Source organism: Amborella trichopoda, chromosome 13 (genome assembly GCF_054954075.1).
Source record: "Amborella trichopoda isolate Santa Cruz 75 chromosome 13, AtrichopodaSantaCruz75HAP2 v2.0, whole genome shotgun sequence".
Classification (NCBI taxonomy): Eukaryota; Viridiplantae; Streptophyta; class Magnoliopsida; order Amborellales; family Amborellaceae; genus Amborella; species Amborella trichopoda.
The window spans coordinates 35506237-35529085 of record NC_142348.1 but is presented as its reverse complement, the minus strand read 5'-3'; the positions used below and the strand labels follow the sequence as shown (position 1 = coordinate 35529085).

The 22849-nt window shown below is 35.9% G+C and overlaps 1 protein-coding gene across 3 annotated transcripts in view; it reads left to right on the top strand.

Annotated features, from left to right (window-relative positions):
- LOC18446286 (crossover junction endonuclease EME1) overlaps positions 1-22849 on the top strand; it is a 49026-nt gene that overhangs the window by 13593 nt on the left and 12584 nt on the right. For 2 of the 3 annotated variants that reach the window (XM_020674885.2, XM_088856562.1), the window contains exons 3-8: positions 704-871; positions 962-1115; positions 1282-1391; positions 12555-12730; positions 22512-22575; positions 22701-22819. In XM_020674885.2, the coding sequence (XP_020530544.1) occupies positions 704-871; positions 962-1115; positions 1282-1391; positions 12555-12730; positions 22512-22575; positions 22701-22819 (791 nt within the window). The remainder of the gene's footprint in view (positions 1-703; positions 872-961; positions 1116-1281; positions 1392-12554; positions 12731-22511; positions 22576-22700; positions 22820-22849) is intronic. The other variant, XR_016048157.1, reaches the window with a different exon arrangement.

Here is a 22849-nt window from a genome sequence, read left to right as displayed (position 1 = left end):
CCAATACCTGAGGGGCTAAGGTTGCCAAGAGAGCAGCCATCAAAATTAAGCTTCACTGCTCCCTCATCGGGGGTCTCCACCACGAGGCCCTTGAGATTCTATGGTTTGCTAGAAATAATAAGTTGGACCAATTGCAAAGGAAGTCAGTGGATGGAGAAATCTTGAATAGAGCATGATTGGATGCCCAAAAAGCCACTAAGTTCCTGATTGTCTCAGCCAACTTGAAAGCAAAAATTAGTGAGCTCAAATAAATTGAGGCCAAGTAGAAAATTTCTCATTCCTGACTTGGCCATTAAATTCGTGGCCTTTATAATGGGTCCAAAAAGCTTATCATATCGAAATGCATTAAATCCCTCATGAAGATTTTATTTGCTCATCGTTAAAGAAACTAGCAGATTTGGGTACATCCCCAAAACGAGAAAAAACCCCAAGTTGTGTTGGTCTTTTGATTTCTACTGGAATGTTCCTACTGCGATGTGTACCCATTTAAAAATCTGTACCTTGTATTCAATGTGCCTGCTCAAGTTCTATATCATTTTATTTAATAATCTGAAACATATGATGTTTTTATTTTCTCCTTCTTGCAGTTAAAATGTGTCATGTCTTTGTTGTGAATATCACTTATGGATGTTTACTTCAATAAAATACACACATAAATCCTATGTAGGTAAAGTTGTCAACCGCTTGAATTATGCGGCTGCAGGTTGATGGACCTCTTGGGGAGTCAGAAATTGCTACGAAGGAATTGGTTTCAGGGCCAACAGGGAAAGGTAAAAAGATTGTGGGGGTTGATAATGATCGAGGGGCTAGGAAGAGGCAGTTGAAAGAAGAAAAACTTCGTTTGCGGGAAGAGAAAAGACTCAAGAGGGAGGTGAGCGATTCTTGGTGTGACATAGCTCTTTTCAAGTTCAACTGGTTCAGGATTATTATTTCGTGTTTACTGATCCTGATCATGATACAGCAAACGAAGTTGCAGAAAGAAGCTCTGAAGGCTCAAGCTATAGAGGACAGAAAGCTTCAGAAGGAAAGGGGAAAGTGGGAGAAAGGAAAGTTTGCATTAAAATCTATTGTCGCTGAAATTGATGCTAAAGTCATTGAAAAGGGGTCAATAGGAGGTATGCTACTATGCTATTCTGCTTTTCCAATGCTTTTCCAAGTGTAATTAGTTTACTTTCTTTTCTTTTATATTTTAGAAGAAAATTTGGCTTCTTTTCTTTTATATTTTAGAAGAAAATTTTATATGGGCTTCACAGCTCTAAAGTGGGTTCAATCTTCTTGCAGGATATCTGCTCAGTAGGTTTGCAGAGAAAGGACTTACGTTTCGAATAACTTCAAATCCTATTGAAAGCTCAATTCTGTGGAAATTGGATGTTCCTGATCAAGTAGCTAAGGTAACTTGTACTGTAAAAGGTTGTGGGTCAGTTTGTTGGTTTTTGATGTTGCTCTGTACAAAGGCCTTCTTATATCTTTTTTTGTAGTAAATTTATATGTTCCTTCTTTCCTTTGCGTTGCATATATTTCATGCTTTTGTATGTCTTCCACTGGTTACATCAGGGCCTGCTCCGTGTGTGGGTTTCTTGTATTAATAAAGCAAAGATTTTTTTTTCTTGAAAAGATCGTTAATATAGTTAGTTATTTGTAATAGGGTGTAGTTTGTATAGAGCTTAGGCTCTAAACAATCAAATTAGGGCCTACCTTCAAATAGTGTTGAGAAATGTAGTTTCAATACTGAAAATATTTGTGATAGCCTTAAACTATATTTTCATCTTTATTTATAAAGTTTAAAGCTTCAAAAATAGTGTAGATCGATAGATCTATGAAAACTTGAAAATCTTGAAAATTGATGGTCAAAAAATGCATTACAAAATACACAATTTTTAACACTTGAAATCCATTTTTTTCTCATGTCCATGCATCTTGATGTCGAGATGATGAATTTGAGGATATTTGGGCGTGAAAAGAACCTCTTCTAGGGAAATTTTTGAGATAGGCTCAAATTTGATTGTTTAGAGCCTCGACGCTATATAAACTTTTCCCTTTGTAATATAACTGTCTTGATATGTGTACCCCAAATATATTTTATGAGGGATGAATTTCCTTGATGATCTCTTACTTGATGATCTCTTAAAGGGCATTTGGTGTAGTTTCTCATGATCTAACGTGGTACCAGAGCTAGTTTTAGGAAACACTAAGGGCATGTTTGATAACAAGAAGTTAGGGGGAGAAAGAAGGAACTTCCCCATTACTGTACAAGTTCTGTGTTTGATACACAGAGCTTATACAATAAAGAAGTTCCCCTCTAGAACTTTCTTACTCTGTGCTTAAGAAAAAAAGTTCCATCTAAATGATGGAACTTAAAATCTTTATATTTGGGAGTGGTTCCTATAATGTTGCAATCTTAAACAATCCAATTAAGGCGCACCTCCAAATTTTATCGTAACATGCAATTTTGGTGTAAAACATTCTTAGGATTATCTCAAATCTATTTTCACATCCAATTATAACATTTTAAACTCCAAAAATGGTTAAAATCAAGTAGACCTATAAACATATGAAAATCTTGAAAATGGACGGTCTAGATAATTTGTTACAAGATGCATTGGTTCTGGGACTCAAAATCTTTATTTTTTTTTTCATATTCATACATCTCAATGTTGAGATGATCAATTAGAAGGTCCTTCAACTTTAAAACAACATTTTCGACGGATTTTTGAGGTGCATCTGTAATTTGACATTTTAAGGTTGCAACCTTACATAAACTTTTTTCGTTATATTTATATTGTTACTATTATACTATATATAATACAAATATATTAATAATAGGAAAAATTACAAAATACACCCTAAAATGGACTATCTACGCAACTTATCCCCACCCCAATTTTTTCACACTTTTTTCCCCCAAAGAACCTTTCCTCGCAAAAACCCCCCCAACCCAAAAGTAACATAAAATAAGACTAAAATACCCTCGTTTCTTTTCGCACGGCCTTCTCTCTCCTGTTTCTTTTCACATGGCCTTCGACTCCGGCAATGGAGGACTGCACTCCGGCAGTCCTAATGCTCGCTCCGGTAGTCACAATGTGCGCTCCGGCAGTGCTTTGTCTAACCCGCATCGCTCCGGCATACTGAGAACTGCGCTCTGGTAGTGATACTGCATGCTCTGGCAGTCTGCTCCGGTAATCTAAGAATGCGCTCCGGCACTGAAAACACACACTCCGGCAGTTTGCTCCGGCAATGTAGCACCGCACTCTGGCAGTGCTTCTTGACATTCCACTCTAGCAGTAGTATACTGCGCACCGGCACTACTATTTGAGATCGCGAATTGATTTGGTTTGTATGGGAAGAGCATTTCTGTCCAAAAATTAAGAACTTTTTACCTTGGGGATTTTTTGCGAGGAAAGGTTGTTTGGGGAAAAAAAGTATCAGAAAAAATTGGGGTGGGGGTAAGTTGCATAAATAGTTCATTTTAGGGTGTATTTTATAATTTTCTCTTAATAATATATATAATACAAATATATTAATAATTTAAATATAAATATATAATATATATATATCATAATATAATATATTATATATCTTATTTTATATTTATTCTATTAATATATATTTTTATTAAATTATTAATATATATTTGTATTATATATAGTATATATATTTATGTATATAATATATTTTATTTTATATTATATAAATAAAATAAATTTAAAATACATGATGTTATATATTTTACTATGTTATATATATATTATATCTAATATATATTTATATATATATATATATTATATTATATATTTATGTAATATAATATATTTTATTATATTTTATATATTACATAATAAAATAAATATAAAATACACTATAATATATATTATATTACATAAGTATATAATACATAAATATATATTATATATATATATATTATATTTACATATAATATATAATATATATTATATATTATTTTATATGTAAATATCTATTATATATAATATATTATATATTATATCATAAAATAAATATAAAATACACTATATTATATTATGTTATATATATATATTGTGTAATATATATTTATATGTATTATATATAATATATATAATAAAAATATATATTATATCATAAAAGAAATTTAAAATACACCGTAATATAAAGTACACAATGTTATATATTATATTATGTCATGCAGCCAAGCTTGCATATGTCGAAATGTGGGCCTCTTAAGAAACCTATTTTTGAGATGAATTTTAAGACTTAATTTTTGTGGTCATGTAATCTTTAAAATGGAGATCATGAATATGAAAAAATAATAAAAACTAAAAATAATAATTATAGTGAGAAAACATTTGGACTGTTAGTTTCCATTGTTTTTTAAGATGGATGCTTTACACTTTATGGACCGCATATGTAGAAATGCAGTCCAGCCCGCATGAAACTATTTTCCTTATGTCATATATATTATGTATAATATATATTATATATATTATATATTATATTATGTAATATATATTATAGATTTAAATTAGTAATATATATTTGTATTATACATGGTATATAATATATTTTATTATCTATTATATATTATATAATCAAATAAATATAAAATACACTGTATTATATATTATATTATTTTATATACATTATATGTAAATATATGTTATATATAATATATATTTGTATATTATATATACATAGAATATATACAAAATACACTCTATTATATATTTTTTTATGTTTTATATATATATATATATCTATTATATATTTATATATACTATATATAATATATAAAATATATAATATTCTTATGTAATATAATATATTTTATTAGATATTATATATTATATATTATATAATAAAATAAATATAAAATACACTATATTATTTGTTATATTATGTTATATATTATATGTAATATATATTTATATTTAACTTAATATAGTAGATTTTATTATATATTATATATTATATACTATATATTATATATTATGTATTATAGATTATATATTATATATTATATAATAAAATAAATATAAAATAAAATATATTATATATTATATATTATATTATGTTGTATATATATTATATGTAATATATATTTATATATATTATATATATATAATATAATATATTTTATTATATATATTAATAAAATAAATATAAAATACATTATATTATATATTATAGTATTTTATAGATATCATATATTGGTATTTAAATTATTACAATATATTTTTTTTATACCAATATGTAATATATATTTATTTAATATAATATATTATATTACATAATATAAATTATATATATTTTGTTATATAATATATTGTATGTATGAAATCAATATTTACAATACAATATATATTATATATTTATTTATGTCTAATATAAAAATAATATTTAATATATAATATTTTAATAGTATTTAAATAAACATGAGTTTATATTCCAACCTGTTGTCAAAGAACTTCTTTAACATTACAACAAGTTATCAAACATATACACTCAGAATTTCCTTAAATAACTTCTTTCTTCCCAGCAAAGAAGAACTTCCAATTTCTAGAGTACATTTACCTTCCAACTATCAAACAGGCCTTACATGAACTCTACTTATTCATATTGAAGCCTTATGTGGTAGATCTTTAATATTTAAGTTGAGTCAAGCAAAAGGGGAGGTTGCTTTGGAAACATGGTAATGTTTCCAAAAGGGGTTGACTTTGTTTGTCAACGACACAAGGAGTTGACAAAGGAGAACAAACCCCTCCTTTCCTTTCCCTTCTCCTTTTATTCTATCAAAAGGCGAACATCTAGGCTAGGTCCGCTTGCCTTTCTATGAAGGTGAGCAGGCAGCACATCATTAGTTTGTGATTATGCAAGTCTGCTCATACCTGCTTGTACAGTCATATTTTTTGAATTGACAACCTATCTGGGTTTTGGTCCTCTCATCATCCTGAGTCCATGGATATGACAAATTGTATTACTTGTTGTACCATGTAATGTTATGTGATTAGTTCTTATAATTATTTTGTTTCCAAGTGTCTCATCCCATTCAACCTGTTAGAGATGGGATGCTTTTATTTGTGACTCCAAATGGAATTGATGGAGATTTTTTTTTTTTTTTTATGCTCAAAATATGTTGTTCATTAGATTAGGAGGATGCCTTGAGTTAAGTTATTGCTCTTGGTTTAGTGAAGTTTGCTTGTTGTTGTTTCTCCCGGTAGTTAAAATTACAAGGCTTCTGTGGTGGATATTTTAACTTGTAGGAAATCATGATTTGTTAGGAGTAATATGAGCAAAGCAAGATTAGAGTGTGGACTGGTGTTTTATTGCGAGGCCCTGTTCCTGTTGGGAGTTTAGTTTAGAGGCCATCCGAACGAATATATTATGAAATCAAGACTTCTTGATCATGGCATTTCATATCCAATAAGTAGCATGTTGGGTTTCCCTGATCAAAACTCTCTAAAATATTAGTCCCATGTATGCTGATATTGGTATTCATGATGGACATCCCTTAATTTTTTAAGTTTTTTAACATTTGTGTGTACGGGAAAGAATATATCTTGGGAATTATTGATGGTTTGGTTGTTGGCATCTGCAGAGAAGTGTCTTAGATTCGTATCTGCACTAACCTGCTGATGTATATTTTCATTGAAGAACACAAGAAAATATGCAGTTCCAATCAAACACAAGCACAAATTGAAGAAAACCATGGTTTCCTCCACAAAACCCTAACTAGGGCTCCAAGCAAAAGTTTCATTCTCCTCTTTCCTTTATTAAAAATGTGTATCCCCCTCCCTTTACAGGACCTCTTTCTTAAAACATAACCGAAAATTAAGAGGTTAATAATACCCTTCACCTGAACAAAAAAATGACTAATAGACCCATCTAAGTAAAAATTAACAAAAAATGACCAATAAACCCAACTTAAAGTAAAAATAACCTATTTTCCCTAACCCTATTCCAAAATAAAGGAAACTATTGCTAAAATAAAAATAAACTGAAATAAAATAAAATACTTAAAGAAAACAACTCCGATTGGTACGTGTTCTTCTTTGTAGCTCGTTTGGGATTTGCATTTGCCAAGCAGACACGTGTGTTGGGAGAAATTTGATGTTTGAAAGGTAGATCATCCCCACTAGGATTGCCATGCACGTCATCATTGTCCCTTGGTTGAGAAGAATGGACCTCGCGTTCAGAGCTTCATCTTTGCTAACCTCTGGTCCACATACTCAGACAAATAAGCAATGTTGAAAGCACCAGAAGTCTCCATATAGGAAGACAAAGCCACCTTATAACATGTTTCTGCCCATCTTCTTAAAGATCTTGAGTGGTCCTGCTGTCTTATTCAACTTGTTGTATTTGCTTATGAGGTGCCTCTCCTTTTGCGACAAACCACTGCTAAATCTAACGATTTCTCTACAGCTTCTTTATACTTGGCTGTAGTGGCTTCTAAATCACCTCACACCTGATCGTGGAACTCTTTCTTCCTCTCAACCATTTCCTCAGCAGTACCATTACCGTCCCCAGTAGTTTGGAAAGAACCAAGTCTAATGAATGGGTAGGCTTTCAGCCTTAAACAACTTTGAACGCACTCCTACCAGTTGATTTGCTATGAGCACTGTTATAGGCAAATTTTGCTTGCAATAGTGTTACTGTTAGATCCTATTGCTTCTTCTTGTCCCCCACGATACTTCTGAGAAGATTCCTCAGAGTACAATTCACTACTTCAGTTTGCCGAACCTTCTATGGATGGCAGGCACGACTAAATTGTAATCGATTGCCCACTTTCTTCACAAGGTTCCCCAAAAATGACTGAGAAACTTACCATCCAGATCTGAAGTGATTGTTTTCGAAATACCATAAATCTCACCACCTTTGTGAAGTACAAATTAGCAACATGTGTAGCATCCAATGTAAAATCTGTTCACTACTGCAAATATTGAGTCCATACCTGTTGAGTTCGTGGAAGACCCAGCACAAAATCCATGCTTACAGCCTCCCAAATCATATTGGGAGAGCAGAGATAAAGCCGGTATTCTGCTGTTGCCCCTTAGCCAGCTATGTAAGACATCTCTCTATAAACTAACATAAACTTTTCAACTTGGGCCAAAAATACTTGGACTCCACCAATACTACAGTTTTGTCTTTCTCCAAAATGCCCTCCGATACTACATGAAGCTCTACTCTAAGGGTCTCCTTAGGGGAACCAATGGGTATGCATAGGTAGTTTTATTCGAACAGAAATCCATCTTGAATAAGAAAGTCATTACTAACCCCATCACCACACTGAACCTCGACCTCCTTAAAATGAACATCATCTGCATAGAGATCCTTCATAGACTCAAACCTTGTAATGGTGGTTGTCATGGTAATCAATAAACCTGACCTTCTGCTCGAAGCATCCACAACTCTATTCTGATTGCCTATCGTATACTGAATAGCAAAGTAAACTCTCGCAAATCTCCTACCCACCTAGCATGTCACTGATTCGGCTTCTTGTTGCCCATTAATGTACTTTGGTGCTTCATGCTTTGAGAACAAAATAAACTCCTCTGAATCAGGTAATGTCACCAATGCCTCAAAGTCTGAATGATAGCATAAAACTCCATATCATAAGTAGAGTCACGCAATTGAGTCTCATTTAGTTTTTCACTAAAATAGGTAATAGGATGCCCCATCTGGCTGAACATCGCAATAATGCCGACAAGTGATGCATCATAATCCAATTTAAAGACTTTATCAAAGTTCGGAAGAGCCAACACAGGAGCCTCGATCATCTTCTGCTTCACTAGCTGAAAATTCTTCTCGACCTCATCTATCCATACAAACACATCACTCTTTAGGCAATCTGTGCTAAATGCTATGATCAAACTGAAACCACTGATTAAACTCATCTAAAAAGTAGCCAATTCATGGAAACTACGAACATCATGAATTTTAGTGCAAGTGGGCCACTCTCTAATTTCTGCAACCAATATTAAAAAATTTGGCTATCCGAATGCCTAGGTGGCCAGGAAAGAAAAAAACACCTATATATAGGCCTAGGTGGGTGCCTTAGGCAGATATGTTCCTAGGAGACCAAGGCATCCACCTAGGTGGGCCCAAGAAGAAAAAGAAGATCACCTCCTTGATATGAGGCCTCTTTCTCTCTCTTTTTCTCTCTCTCTCCCCTCCCCCCTGGGACTCATATTTGCACTCTCTACATATATGAAGAAGAAAGAAAAGAATGCGGAGGCCTCTTTGTCACACACATAGATGCATATGTTTTTTCTCTCTCTAACCCTACATATAAGATAAAAACAAATAAGGCCTCTAAATGTATGATGCGAGGCCTCACACCCATGCACACTCTCTTTGTCTCTCTCTCTCTATATGTGTGTATATATATATATATGTGTGTGTGTGTGTGTGTGTGTTTGCATAAGGTTGCAACTTCAAACAATCAAAGTAAGGCGCACCTCCAAACTTTCTCGTAAGATACAAATTCGGTGTCGAAAATTCCTAGGAAGGCCCGAGAATCTATTTTTATCTCTAATTATAAAACTTTAAACCTCAAAAATAGTTCAAATCAAGCATATCTATAAACGCATTAAAATCTTGAAAATGGATGGTCTAGATAATGTATTGCAAGATGTACTGTTTTTGGGACTTAAAATCATTTTTTCCCCCTATCTGTACATCTTGATATCGAGATGATCAATGTGATGGTTTTCCAACATCAAAACAATATTTTTTAACTGATTTTTGAGGTGCACTTAAGTTTACAATATAAGGTGTCAACCTTATATAAACTTTTTCTTATGTACATACATACATATACCAAAGAGATGCCCCCTCCCCCCTTCTGTCAAGAGCCACCCCTACATAGGCGACCGCCCAACCACCTAGGCAGTCAGGACCTTTGGCTGCCTAGGCGGCCACCTCCACCTTTTTGAACATTGGCTGCAACCTTTTGATCAACCTTGATGATGCTCACAGCTAAGATGACATAACCAAGAAAAATCGGCTGTTTGTCATAGAGTCACACTTCTTTAGGTTTACATGCAATCGATGTTCTCATAACAAATCAGACACTAAGCACAAGTGTTCTATATGTGCATGCTCAATAGTTCTCTACACCAGTATGTAATCAAAATAGACCACCACAAACTTCTCGATAAAAAGCTTAAATACCTGATTCATCACCCATATAAAGGTGCTAAGAGCATTAAAGAGGCCAAAATGGTATCACAAACGACTCATAAAGGTCCTCTCACATTTTAAAAGCAATCTTTCACTCATCCCCTGGCCGAATACAGATCTAATGTTAACTATCCCTCAAATCTATCTTCGAAAAAATGGTAGCACCTGCCAGCATGTCCATTATATTATCTAGGCGTGGAATGGGACAGCAGTACTTGATTGTAATCTTATTAATGGTCCTGCTGTCCACACACATATGCCAAGTCCCATCCTTTATGGGTTCCAGTAAAGTAGGACAACGCATGGACTCTTGCTCTCTTGAATGATTCCTTATGTAAAAGCTCTATGATCTGTCTTTCTAACTCTTCATTTTCTTTTGGACTTGTCCTAGTTACTGCCTTGTTTGGTAGGCTAGACCCATGAACAAGGTCCATGTGATGTCAGATGTCCCACATAGGCGGCAACCACTTGGGAAGTTCATCCAAGATGAAATCACGATAGTATCCCATTAATGATCTGTATTTGTGGTGGAACTGACCTAGTAGGCTGCTCCTTCACGATAATCATTGTAAACCATTTAATGGTCTCCTCCAATCCCTCCACAAACTCCTCTAGAGAAAAAATATCAGTACCCCCTCATTTGACTTGGATGTACTTTCCTTCTTGGATGGGCCTAAAACTACCTTAACCCTATCCTTGTCAAAGAAGTTGGTGTTTTAAAACCCATCATGTGTAGTGCGTTTGTCTTACTGCCATGTTCTACCTGGTAACATGTGGCACACATCCATAGGCACTGCCTCACCCCACACTTCATCCTTGTAGTGGTTTCCAATTGAAAAAGAAACTAAGCTGCATTTAGAAACAGTTACCTCATTACCCTTCTTGAACCAACTATCTTGCATGGCTTTGGATGGCTTTTCATATTCAAATACAGTTTATCTACTATCTCTTGGAAAATAATATTCTCGCAGCTTCCCCATTAATTTTGAGATTACAGAGCCTTCTGTATATGTTGCATTGCGTATGGAAGATGTTGCGCAACCAATTTGTTTCTTCCTCTACCCGAGGCGCGATCAAGTTGTGCCAGATCACTAAGGCCAACCCATGGTCGCTGAACATCACCTCAACCTCATCTTCTTTGGTTGGCTCATCATAAACAGGATCTCCATCAAATGATTATGTACTGTCCCCCTACAAAATCCTCGGTGACAAACTTCCTATTAGGGTTGTACTCCACATCTTCGTGGGCAGAAAGATCATGAGTGATGCGTACATGTCGTGCAAGCTACTGAACTTGTCTGTTGAAAACTTCAACCTCTTCAACTCTGCCATTGCGTGAGAGATCAATTAGAGATCCTTTTCCTTGAGCCCTTCTTGCTATCATGGATTCACTATAATCACAACCTTGGCGGAAAATCTGGAAACCCTAGGTTGAAATCAGCAAACCTATGCTGAAATCACAAACCCTAGGTTTAAATCACAAACCCTAGGATGAAATCAGCAAACCCTAGGCTGAAGGCACAGACCCTAGTTAGAAAATCAGCAAATCCTAGGTTGAAATCTGCAAATTGTGGGGTTGATAGAAAATTTCTTCCCTTGTTGATCACAAAATATATGCTCAGATACCAATTTATGTAGATATTCAATGAAGAATACAAGAAATTATGCAGTTTTGAGTCAACATAAGCACAAATTGAAGCAAATTAGGGTTTTTTCCCCAAAAGCCTTTTAAGGCTCCAAGCAAAAGCTTCCGTTTCCTTTTCACTTTATTTAAAATTATATCCTCCTCCCTTTACACGCACCTCTTTTTCAAAACATAACTGAAAATTAAGAGGTAAATTGTACCTTAACATAAATAAAAATGACTAAAAGCCACATCTTAAACTAAAAATGCCCTATTTTCCTTTCACTTGTTCCAAAATAAAGGAATTAGTGCTAAAATAAAAATAAACTGAAATAACTAAAGAGAACTGCCCGATTCGTACTTGTTCTTGTTATTCTTCTTCCTAGCTTTTTTGTTATGCTCCAAATAGATGTGTGTCTTGGAAGCAATATGATGTTTGAAGATAGATCATCCCTACTAGGATTGCTATGCACATCATCATGTACAAACAGTGAAATCTATGTATATTGTCATTTCGCATTCTTTCTCCTTTCTACATGTCCCTTCTATCCTATTGTATGGATTTGTTTGTAGATGTACAAGTAAATGTTTATTGTTGTTTATGCATCATCATGTTGATATATCTGGTAATTTTGATCATCTAGCGGTATTCCATGACTAGCAGTTTCCATTGTCCACTTTCAGGAGCCACCTTTCACCTAATAGTTTTTTTTCTTTTGTTTTTTTTTGTTTTTTTGTTGTTTCGCGTTTCGTTCAGATTTCATCATTGGGATCAGTGGTGCCATATGTCTTACTCGTTTATGAAGCAAATGATTTTTGCGACCTTGTTTCTAGCAATGCTCTAATGCAGCATGTTGCCGGAGTTCGTAGACATTATCCATCCTACATTATTTCCTACGTGACAAATAGGTTGATGTCATACATTAGCAAAAGGTATCAGCAGAAAAATATTTACGATTGTATCATTGAATATGGTGACAAATTTTAAGTATTTTTTCTGTTCCATTCCTAATACATCTGCTGCTATGTTGTTATTTTACATTAAGGGTCTGAATTTTGATTTACAATAATTTTTTTGTTCCCAGTTCATAGAGCTTTAGTGTATTTTTAGATATATGATTCCATTTGTAAAGGATTCTAACTGGTTAGAGTTTGATTATAAGAGAGTTGGCCCTAACATTTTTGAAGACATTAATAGTGGTTGATAGTTGAGTCTTGGAGGACCTCTTTCTGTTGATCTTGGAGATCTGTGTTTTTCACTTCCCTAGTGTGAAGCCGTGGAATGAAGCTAATGCTGCTCCTGTTGTTTCAGAAAAAGAGGATTGGCTAAATGGTTGTTACTGACTAAATTATGTGTTAATTGCTACTCCCTATTTCCTCTGAACTTGGATGTTTATGTGCTTTTTCATCTCAATTTTAAGCCAATGGTGGTATCAGGGTATTTAATGGGTACAAGATGAAGTCTTAACCTTTCTTTTGAACCTTGGACCCACTCTAGGCCTTGCCCACTGCTCACAATTAGTGAATTTGGTGAGTCCGGCTTTGACTTACCGAATCTTGTTCAAGTCCTAGAAAAAGTATATAAAAAGTCCAAAAAGTAGAAAAAATAAGGGAAAAATAAAGCAATCATAAACATTTTGGAAAACTATACATGAAATGGAAAAATGATGAGAAATCGAATTCCATTTGTATATAGGGTTGGTTTGATAGGTTTGGCATGTACTCGTTGACATTATAATAATATAATGCATCATTCAATGATTATATAATTTCTATTACAAATTGAAATGACTCCCATCAATTTTCAAGTTCCAACATTCCATTGAATATTAAGAAAATGAAGTTCCACAATCAACTACCACAAAGAGTATGTCTAGTAGTGTAGTAATAAAGAGTCAGAAACATTGTAAAACTGTTAAAGATGAATGCATAGTAAGAAAATGTGACATGATGGGTTAGAAAATGGGGCACTCCAATCCCAAGCATTGGTCTACAATTAATATAGGTGTCATAGAGTGTTATAATCAGTATTCCAAAAGATGTCGGGCGGTGCCTAGGCAGCTAGGGGGGTTTAGACCACCCAGAACCTAAGCGAGCGCCCAGAACCTAGACGAGCGCCTAGAACCTAGGTGAGCACCCGGAACCTAGGCGGGTGCCTAGAACCTCGGTGGGCACCCAAAACCTAGGTGACCCAGTAGAAAGAACCCCTAAAATCTAGGGAAATCACAAAAATATAGTTTTTGAGGTTTTTCTTTCTCTAAAATAGGCTCTAATGGGGTTTAGGTTTGAAATGATCTTAAAACCCACCGTTTCTCCTCTTATTTTTCTAAAAGAACCATAGTTACTGGAATCTATCCTCGGACCTCACTAAACCTGTTTCCGCATTTCCATTAAGAAAGCTCCACGGAAACCCTTTTTTTGAACCTCGGAAACTCGATTCCTTTATTTCGGAATCTCTATTCCGTACCTAGGTGGAAACCTTTTTTGCAACATAGGAAACTCGATTCCTTAATTTCGGAATCTCGATTCCTCACATATTTGGTAATCTATTTTCAAAACCAAAGAAACTTGTTTCCTTAATTTCGGAATTTCGGTTCAACACTTCTTTTAAAAATTTTTTCGCAACGAAGGAACCTCGATTTCTTAGGTTCGGAATCTCGATTCCAAATTTTGGAATTCCTATCTAACAGATCTAGAAAAACTTGAACCCCCTAATTGTGGGTAGACGCTCCCAAATAGATTGAATCTGGCTTCCAGTGAGGTTTAAATCTTGATTCCATGTTAAATGATACACGATTCTACATGTAATGGAGCTCATTTCGTCAGGGTTTTGAATCATCTACACCATATAAAACATTGGTTTCTTGTAAATAATAACCACAAAAGTAATGCTTTATTTTCTAGTGGATATCATGCTTTAAGGTCCTAAACGATAGCATTAGGCGGCATGTGTACTAGAAGGGGGTATGATTATTTATAAAGCATGTATTTTAGAAGGAATTTAATGAGATTGTGTTGCTTTTTTAGTTATCTTTATTATGTTTCTTATATTTGCGTTGATGTAAACTGCTATAGTTTCTTTACCTTGCTCATAGTTATGTGAATTTGCACCACGTCTCGCCGTGCAACATTGCTTAGTGCTTTACTACCGATTGCAAAATGGTTATTAGTAATGTTATTTTTACTAAGTTCCAAAAATCTATTCCAAAAAATCTAAACTTCAAATGCTCTGATAGTTATTAATTTACAGCCGCCTTTGTTACCTGCAAAAGACACCACCGTCATGTTTAATAATTAGTAGTAGTACTTTAAAACTCTAAATATTTAAATTTGATAGCTCATTCTCTTGAAAGGGCAAGTTGGTGTTCCAGTGCTGGCTTTGCTAACCACATTCTCCCTCAGATGATACACTAATACATGTCGATGCCACCATCTTTCCTTCATGCACAACATGCAGTATTGTAGCTGCGACACTGCTTATAGGCCCCATACTACACACTGTCACGGCTTGAGCTTGAGAAAACCCAAACTCCTCTAATTTCTACACAATCTACGCAATGACACCTGACACTTCCTAAACGGTATTGCGGTACTCCTAATGTCTAAAAAGTCTACCCAGTGACACCTTACCAACTCACCCCTTCAATACTTCAGAAACTTGATTCCAAATATGTTAGAATCACGATTCTACATAGCAACATATCTATATACCACATATGTTAGAAACTCGAATCAAGTGATGTCGAAAACTCAATTCCACTATTGTAATTCTCGATCTCAAACCAGCATGGATCTCTGATCCATATACTTCAGAAACTTGATTCCAAATATTTTTGAAACACGATTCCATAGATGATGGAAACTCGATTCCAAATATGTTAGAATCATGATTCCATAAATGATGGAAATTCGAATCCGCATATGTGGGAAATAGGATTCCATTTATGATGGAAACTCGATTCTGCATATGTCGGAAACTCGATTCCATAGATGATGGAAACTCGATTCCGCATATTAATAAAACTTGACACTTAGAGTGTCGAATCCAAGGGGATGGGAACCTCGATTCCAAGGAGGCCGGAATCTCGATTCCATATGTAAATAAAACTTGGACCTATTCCGATCGATACTCGATTCTTGAAAATTAGGAATCTCGTTCTCAATGATTCCTATTGTACGAACAATGATTCCTACAACAGGAAACTTCTAGCCATGCTTGATTTCGCGATTTCTGTTCCTGAAATGATTGGGGCTCCCCGGCGTTTCCAACAACTATGAAAAGAACCCCTCAACGAGGGGCATTTTCGTCCTTGGGCGGCCGCTTATACCCGCCCAAGTGCCTAAGCGGTCCGCTTAGGCCTAGGTAAGCGCATAGGCGCTGCTTTCTAAAAGAACCCCTCAACGAGGGGTATTTTCGTCCCTAGGCGGCTGCTTATGCGAGTGCCCAAGTGCCTAGGAGGGCCGCCTAAGCCTAGGCAAGAGTGCCCAGGGCCTCTAGATTGCCTAGGCACCGGGCGGTCCACCTTTTGGAACAATGGTTATAATCATCCTGATTGCATTGGAATGGCCCTAAATGCCAGTGCTAGTTGGCCAGCCCTTGATCCAAAGTCCTGAAGGGCAGTCCAACCGTCATGCTCACTGCCACAACCTCACTTTTGCTCAATTCCTTGTTGCTTGTTAGCTCAGCCGCTAGAGTCACCATCTCCATGTTCTTCATTTTAATCAGAGGCCTTGGCATCTTCCCCATCAGCTTCTCCTTGGTGCCTCCGCTTCTCCTCCTATGGAGCAACAACTTCCTCATTGACCCTCTTGTTGATGATGTTGGAATCATGTCCTTTCAAGGCCTTAAAATTCCGACATTTGAATAGCTCTGAACTTCAGTAAGAGTAAAAGAGGGACATGACTTTAGGATTTTGGTGCACTAGGACCAAGAGTCATGGAATGACGAGTTATGAGAGGATTTGTATGCATGGAAAGTACTGAGAGGGTTGAGGGTTACCTTTATGTCAAGGTCCGTTATTATTTTTGAGCCTCATGATTGTGTGATGGGCTAGGGCCACATATTTTATGTGATTGATGATATGAGCTCGATGACAAAATAGCCTTATATGGGAACGTTAGGGGTCAACAAAGGGCATTGACCCAAATCCTTGACTTATATAACCTTCTCATAGCATGTGCATAAACAGTCGAAATGCATAGGAAGCTACTCTTCCAAAGATCCACTAGTAAGAGGTATGCACATGTGTCAAGAGAGGAGCCTTTGCACCATGTGTGTGCATGTCCTCAAAACGGTCCACCTAAAATCTACTAGTACTTGGGGATTCAAGGTCACTCATTGGTTGGACTTTGATAAGCTATATCATGGGCCCCTGTTTATATAATGTAGATCATGAGTTTGTTGGCTCATGTCGAAAAGGTGGCTTTGGATTTCGGGTCTAGCTGAGTGGAGTGCTCTGATTCTTAATTCAACTCCATAGGATTCTAATTTCCCTTGAAAATATTTTTAAACAGTGTTAAGCTGATTTATTTTGATGAAAATAATTAAAATGTTTTTTGTGGCTTTTTGGGAATTTTTTGGGGATTTTTTTGAGCAAGAAAATGAGCTTTCAGAATTATTTTGGGAAATGACAAATAAAAACAAATTTATTTTTTCAGATAATAATCTTTTTCAGAGTAAATTTCGTTTTTTTCAGATTTTTGGGTCTCTCTAGGTTTCACTACTTCAAAGCCCAAATCCGTGTTTTTGGATCTCTACTCTGACTAAATTCAGCCCCAACACAGGGAAATAAGAAAACCACATCAAGCTTCAGATTTCCATTACAGCTCTTCACAAAAAGCAAACATGGCCTCCCGCAACAAAACCCAATTTGAGCTTGAAAAACTGTTTTAGTTTTGCAACCAGTCTTTACTTTGCTCATGTTATTGTCAGCAATTTTTTGCTTGTATTAAACCTTCCTCCCTTTCATGTTTTGTAAAGAGAAGGCATGCTTCTAATAACTTCTCTTTGGGCTTCATAGTGTTGGCCATGGGCGTGAATCTTGAGCTTAGAGATCTCATCTCTCTCTTCATACAAAGGTCATTAATCTATTGTGAAAACACTATTTTCTTTTTATTTTCTAATTTTTGTTTACTTAGGTTCTTTTGTTTTCTAATTTTTGTTTCGTACATAACTCTGCCTTGGTCAGCCTCAATGTTGAAAAATAAGGATTTGGCCGCGTAGGCGGTTGCCCAGATACCAGAGCCACCCTTTGGTTTGGGGTGAGGGGTGGGGTGAGGGGTGGGTCAGGTCTCCATTTTTAGAGAGAGAGAGAGAGAGAGAGAGAGAGAGAGAGAGAGAGAGAGAGAGAGAGATTTCTGTGTGCACATGTTTATTTGCATGAGTTTAAAAAATTTTGAGAAATAGAAGGGACTCCTTTTTCAGCTCTCTCTAAAATATCTCCTTCTACCTGTTAAAACTCATTAATCTTCTAAAAAACTGCACCTTTATGGGTACATGGCCAGTGTCTCTATCATCAGTGTAATAGCTAGAGAAGGGGAGATTATAGAGAGAGAGATATAAAAGACATAGGACTTGAGGAGAGAGAAAAGGAGAGGACTGATCGGGGAGTGAGAAAGAGAGAGAGCTATAAGGCACAGAGAGAGAGAGGTCTCATCGGGGAGAGAGAAAGAGAGTGAGAGTCATGGGGGCAAGAGAATCCTATAAACAAATCCTGTCCAAAAGTTATGGGGCAGAGAGCCATTTCACTCTATGGCCCTGTACCTTCTCCATCGGGCACGTGGCCACCAAGTATCTAGCCCTTTTTGTTGCCACCAACCACATGTCCTCCATGTTAGTTTTTTTTATTTGTTATTCATGTATCTTTTCTTGCTTTTTATTTGCTATTCTATGTCTTTTCTTTTGATGAAAAGATAAATACATGTGTCATTCTCTAAAAGTTAAAAAGAGAGAGACATGTGGCCTTTTTTTTTTTGTTTGTTTGTTTTTTTTTTGAAGGGGCTTGGGTGTTCACACCCGCCTTGGCACCTGTCTTAGGCATATCTGCCTAGACCCACCGCGGTAGCCTAGGCGGTTTGTCGGTGAGGGGTTGTGTTAGGTGGGGCATCCAGCATAAACCTTTGCCAAATCTTGTCATGAATTCTGAACTTATGAGTAGAATGACGGAACGGGATTTATGTAGCCAACCCCAAGTACTTGGGGTAAGGCTTAGATGATGATGATGATGATGATCTACCATGGAATCCAAATTTATAACTTGGTACATGGCGGCTAATGAGGCTTCATGGATTAAGAAATTTCTAAATAATCTAAGGTAACTACCTTTGAGATGTGAGACCATAAGTATAATATGTGACAACCACGCGGCAATATATAATGCTAAAGAGCTGAGGTTTGTAGGGAGTCTCAGCACATAAAGGTCATATTCTATTAAACAAGAGATGAGAAAGAGATTGGAGAGATTGATGTGGCATATATACCCACCAAGGCCATGCACGCTGATCCTATGACTAGAGGCTTGGTTTATAAAGTGTTTTTAAAGCATGTACATGGTATGGGACTAAGAAAAGTTGAATGTCAAACAGTAGGATCTTGAATCCCTAACAATGGGGATTTAGATCACAAAATTTAGCAATCGAGATCCCTTGAAGATCTCTATCCTGAAGCTCTAGAGTACGATTCTGGAGCGGAATCGCCATTTATGTTGGTAGATCTAGACAACTATGTTTGTGCCTATCTTTCTGATTGGCCCTCCTTGCTTGCTGAAATTGGGTCTGAACAACACTTGGTGCACAGTACTCTCTTACTGTCTTTGATCACCTTCTATTTGTGTTTTCTTTTCGTTCACTGTCTAGATGGATTGCAACTTTGACATGCACATGAACACTTGGACAAGGCATAACATCATCCCATAGTTTGGCTAGTTGATACCAATTTTAAAAAATTCGGCCACCCGGCCTCCTAGGCATCTGAAAGCCAAAATGCTAGCCATGGCCTCGATGGGCTGCCTGGGCAGCCGTGCATCTAAGGAGGCTGCCTAGGTGGCGCCTCGACGCAGGGAGGCTGAGGGCAGGAAAAGGCCCTTGGTCAAAGGCAATATGGGAATTTTCCCCCCAAAAAGGGGGGAAAAGGGTTTTGAGAGGCATTCTTGTTTGCCAAAATCCCGAGTTTTGAGAGGCACTTGCTTAAGTTAGAGGAAGAAATACTCTAAAAATACTCTTAGGATATGAGATATTTCTAAAGATTGAAAAAAAATTCAACTTTTTTGATTTCTCCTGAAATCAAAAGAAATACGTTGTGATAATTTGTGGATTTTGGATTGGTAGCTTAAGGGGACTTTTGGTGCCCAGAGATCACTAATTTGGGCCGATATAGGTTTCATTTAGAAAAGGTTAGTGCATTACGGTATTGGAATTAGGGTTTGCCATTTTTTTGTATAATGTGTATGAGATAAGGGAGCTCGATCCTTATAAGGATCTCAATTTGACTAAAAGGGATCTTGATTGCTTGGAGGGAAACTATGACCCACTTAGAATGGGGTGTGATCATGTTTTGAATGGACATTGATCCTTGGGGAAGTTTCGAAAGCTTTTGAATATGGAACCTAATGTCTTTGATTTGTACTATTTTTGCTTTTTGTCAAATTTCTAGCTGATGACCACCAATTGAATGTTTTCTTTTTCGTTTTCATGATCGTGATTTGCATTAGTGGTTGAAAATTGGTGAACTGACCTGGAAACACTTGAGTCAATTGGACCTGGGGATCTCCCTAGTTCCTGATAGTCCCTTACATGGGAAATGCTAGGGTTCTTCAGAACTAGGCGATTCTTGCTATACGCAATCATCATCTCGTATGTTTAGGGACTCAAGTGATTTCTAAGTTTTGTTCTTATCATAGCACTCCAGTCTCATTTTTTCTCTCTCCCTCTTTTTTTATTTTTATTTTTTATGAGATCGTCAGCTATAGAGTTCTCGTTGTGCATGTGTAGATAATGTTAGTGGATTACACATTTCTCAATTTTTAAAATCGCTTTAAAAATAAATAATATCTACAATATATATATATATAAATCTGACCTCAATTAATTGGGAAAAAGCGATGACGATGATGACATATATATATATATATATATATATATATATATATATATATATATATATATATATATATATATATATATATATATATATATATATATATATATATATATATATGTATATATCCAGTGGCTACATTTATGTTAATTCTGGTTGCTCGGGCCGTCTACTTTTTGATTATGGTATGGTATTGTTTGATCCGAACATAGGGCTAGTTTATATGTTTGCCATATCTTCGCTAGGTGTTTATGGAATTATTATAGCAGGTCGGGTCTAGTAATTAGGGTGGCGGCCGTTCAGTCGCCTATGATACTAGGGCCAATGGGTCAAAATTGATTTCTGCCGAAGGTGCTGAATGATCTACTCTACATAGGTGTGGGCTTATAGGGCTAGGGCTCATAAAGCCTTTCTTTCAATAAAAAATTGGGCAGACGGTCATCCAGTGAGACGTGGAAGTCATAAAAAAGGGTCTCTTTGCCCCTCAAATCAAGAGAAAGGTAGCTTGCCAAGCTCTCGGCCGTCCTATAGTTAGATTATAGCAGACTTATTACCGTCTGTTCTAGTTTGTCAATGCTATTGAGGACCCATAGGTTTGCCTACTACCAAGATAGGGTGTTTCAACCATGGTGGATCCCAGGTTCTCGGTCCAGCTCCTGCACCCAACTCTTGCTCCAAACAACTATGATCCATCCCCATCAATAGCCCTAACGACAAAAAAGAAAGAAAGAAAACAAGAAGATGGAAAGAAATTTGCAGCTTGATGGCTGCACAATTTTGCCATCTTTTAGCATGAGTTATTTATGAACTTTTGCACGTACTTGTTGGTCATTAATTAGTGAGGTGCATTTGCTTTAGAGTTGCAAGTAGATTTTTCTCATTAAGCAGGTAAGGTATATTTAAAGTTAATGAGATCATATGCATGGTACTTTAGAAACTTAGACACTTCTAAGTAACCTCTTTTGATAAATGTTGCTGTGAGAGATTTTTTTTTTTGAGAAAGTTTATTGTTGTATTGAGATGAGAGAAGTATACAAAGCTTGGCTACCCACAAGATGGGTAGGTGAAAAGACCCTAAGCAGGGCTCAAAAAGTAAAAAGTAAAAGAAAAACAAGGGAGCTGTGACAGAAATTAGTGTTAAAGGATTATATATTTCTACAAGGCTGATTTTAGGTTGGCATTTCGTACTTGTGGGTCGAAGGCTTGTGTGATAATAGGAAAGTAAATCACAAAGTTTTATCAATGGGAAAACTGTTGACCAATAAGATTTTTTCAATGTTGAATCTGTGCAGTTGCTGTTGTTTCTTCTTTGTTCTTATGTAGACCTTTCTTCTCCTGTGTGTTTTGCATCTTTTTTCTTTCTGCATCCAGGAGGGAGGGAGGGAAGCAATCATTATTTAATAGAAGGATTTACAGTGTGGTTCCCTTGCTTGGTATTGTTGCCTAATAGAGCTATAGAGTTGTTATTTAATAGCAGGATTTCCAGTGTGGTTCACTTGATAGCTTATATTTTATTTTTCTTTGAATTAATTTGTTTCATATTTCAAATTGGCATGTGATGCTGGTTGTTGAGCAGTGTATTCTTGTTGTATTCTCTTTAATTGTATCATTATTATACAGGGAAGCTGTGCAGTACAAGAACCCGTCTAATGCTGATTGTTGGAGACGTCCACCAGTGGAGGAGGTTCATTTTTGCATTAATCGACTTTCTGCCTTTCTCTCTTCCTATGGACCAATGTTGCTGTGTGTGTCCTTGTTTTCTTTTATTGAAGTTACTCATTGACTTTTACAATATGTTCTTGTAATCAGGACTTGTTGAAGTTAACCACTCACTTTTTCCAAGTACATTCAAGACAATGCCTTGATGAGGCTGAGTTAGCAGAACATGTTGTTGGTTTGACATGCAGCCTAGCCACTTGTCAGTTTCGGTGAGCCTTTCTCACTTAATCTATGTTATA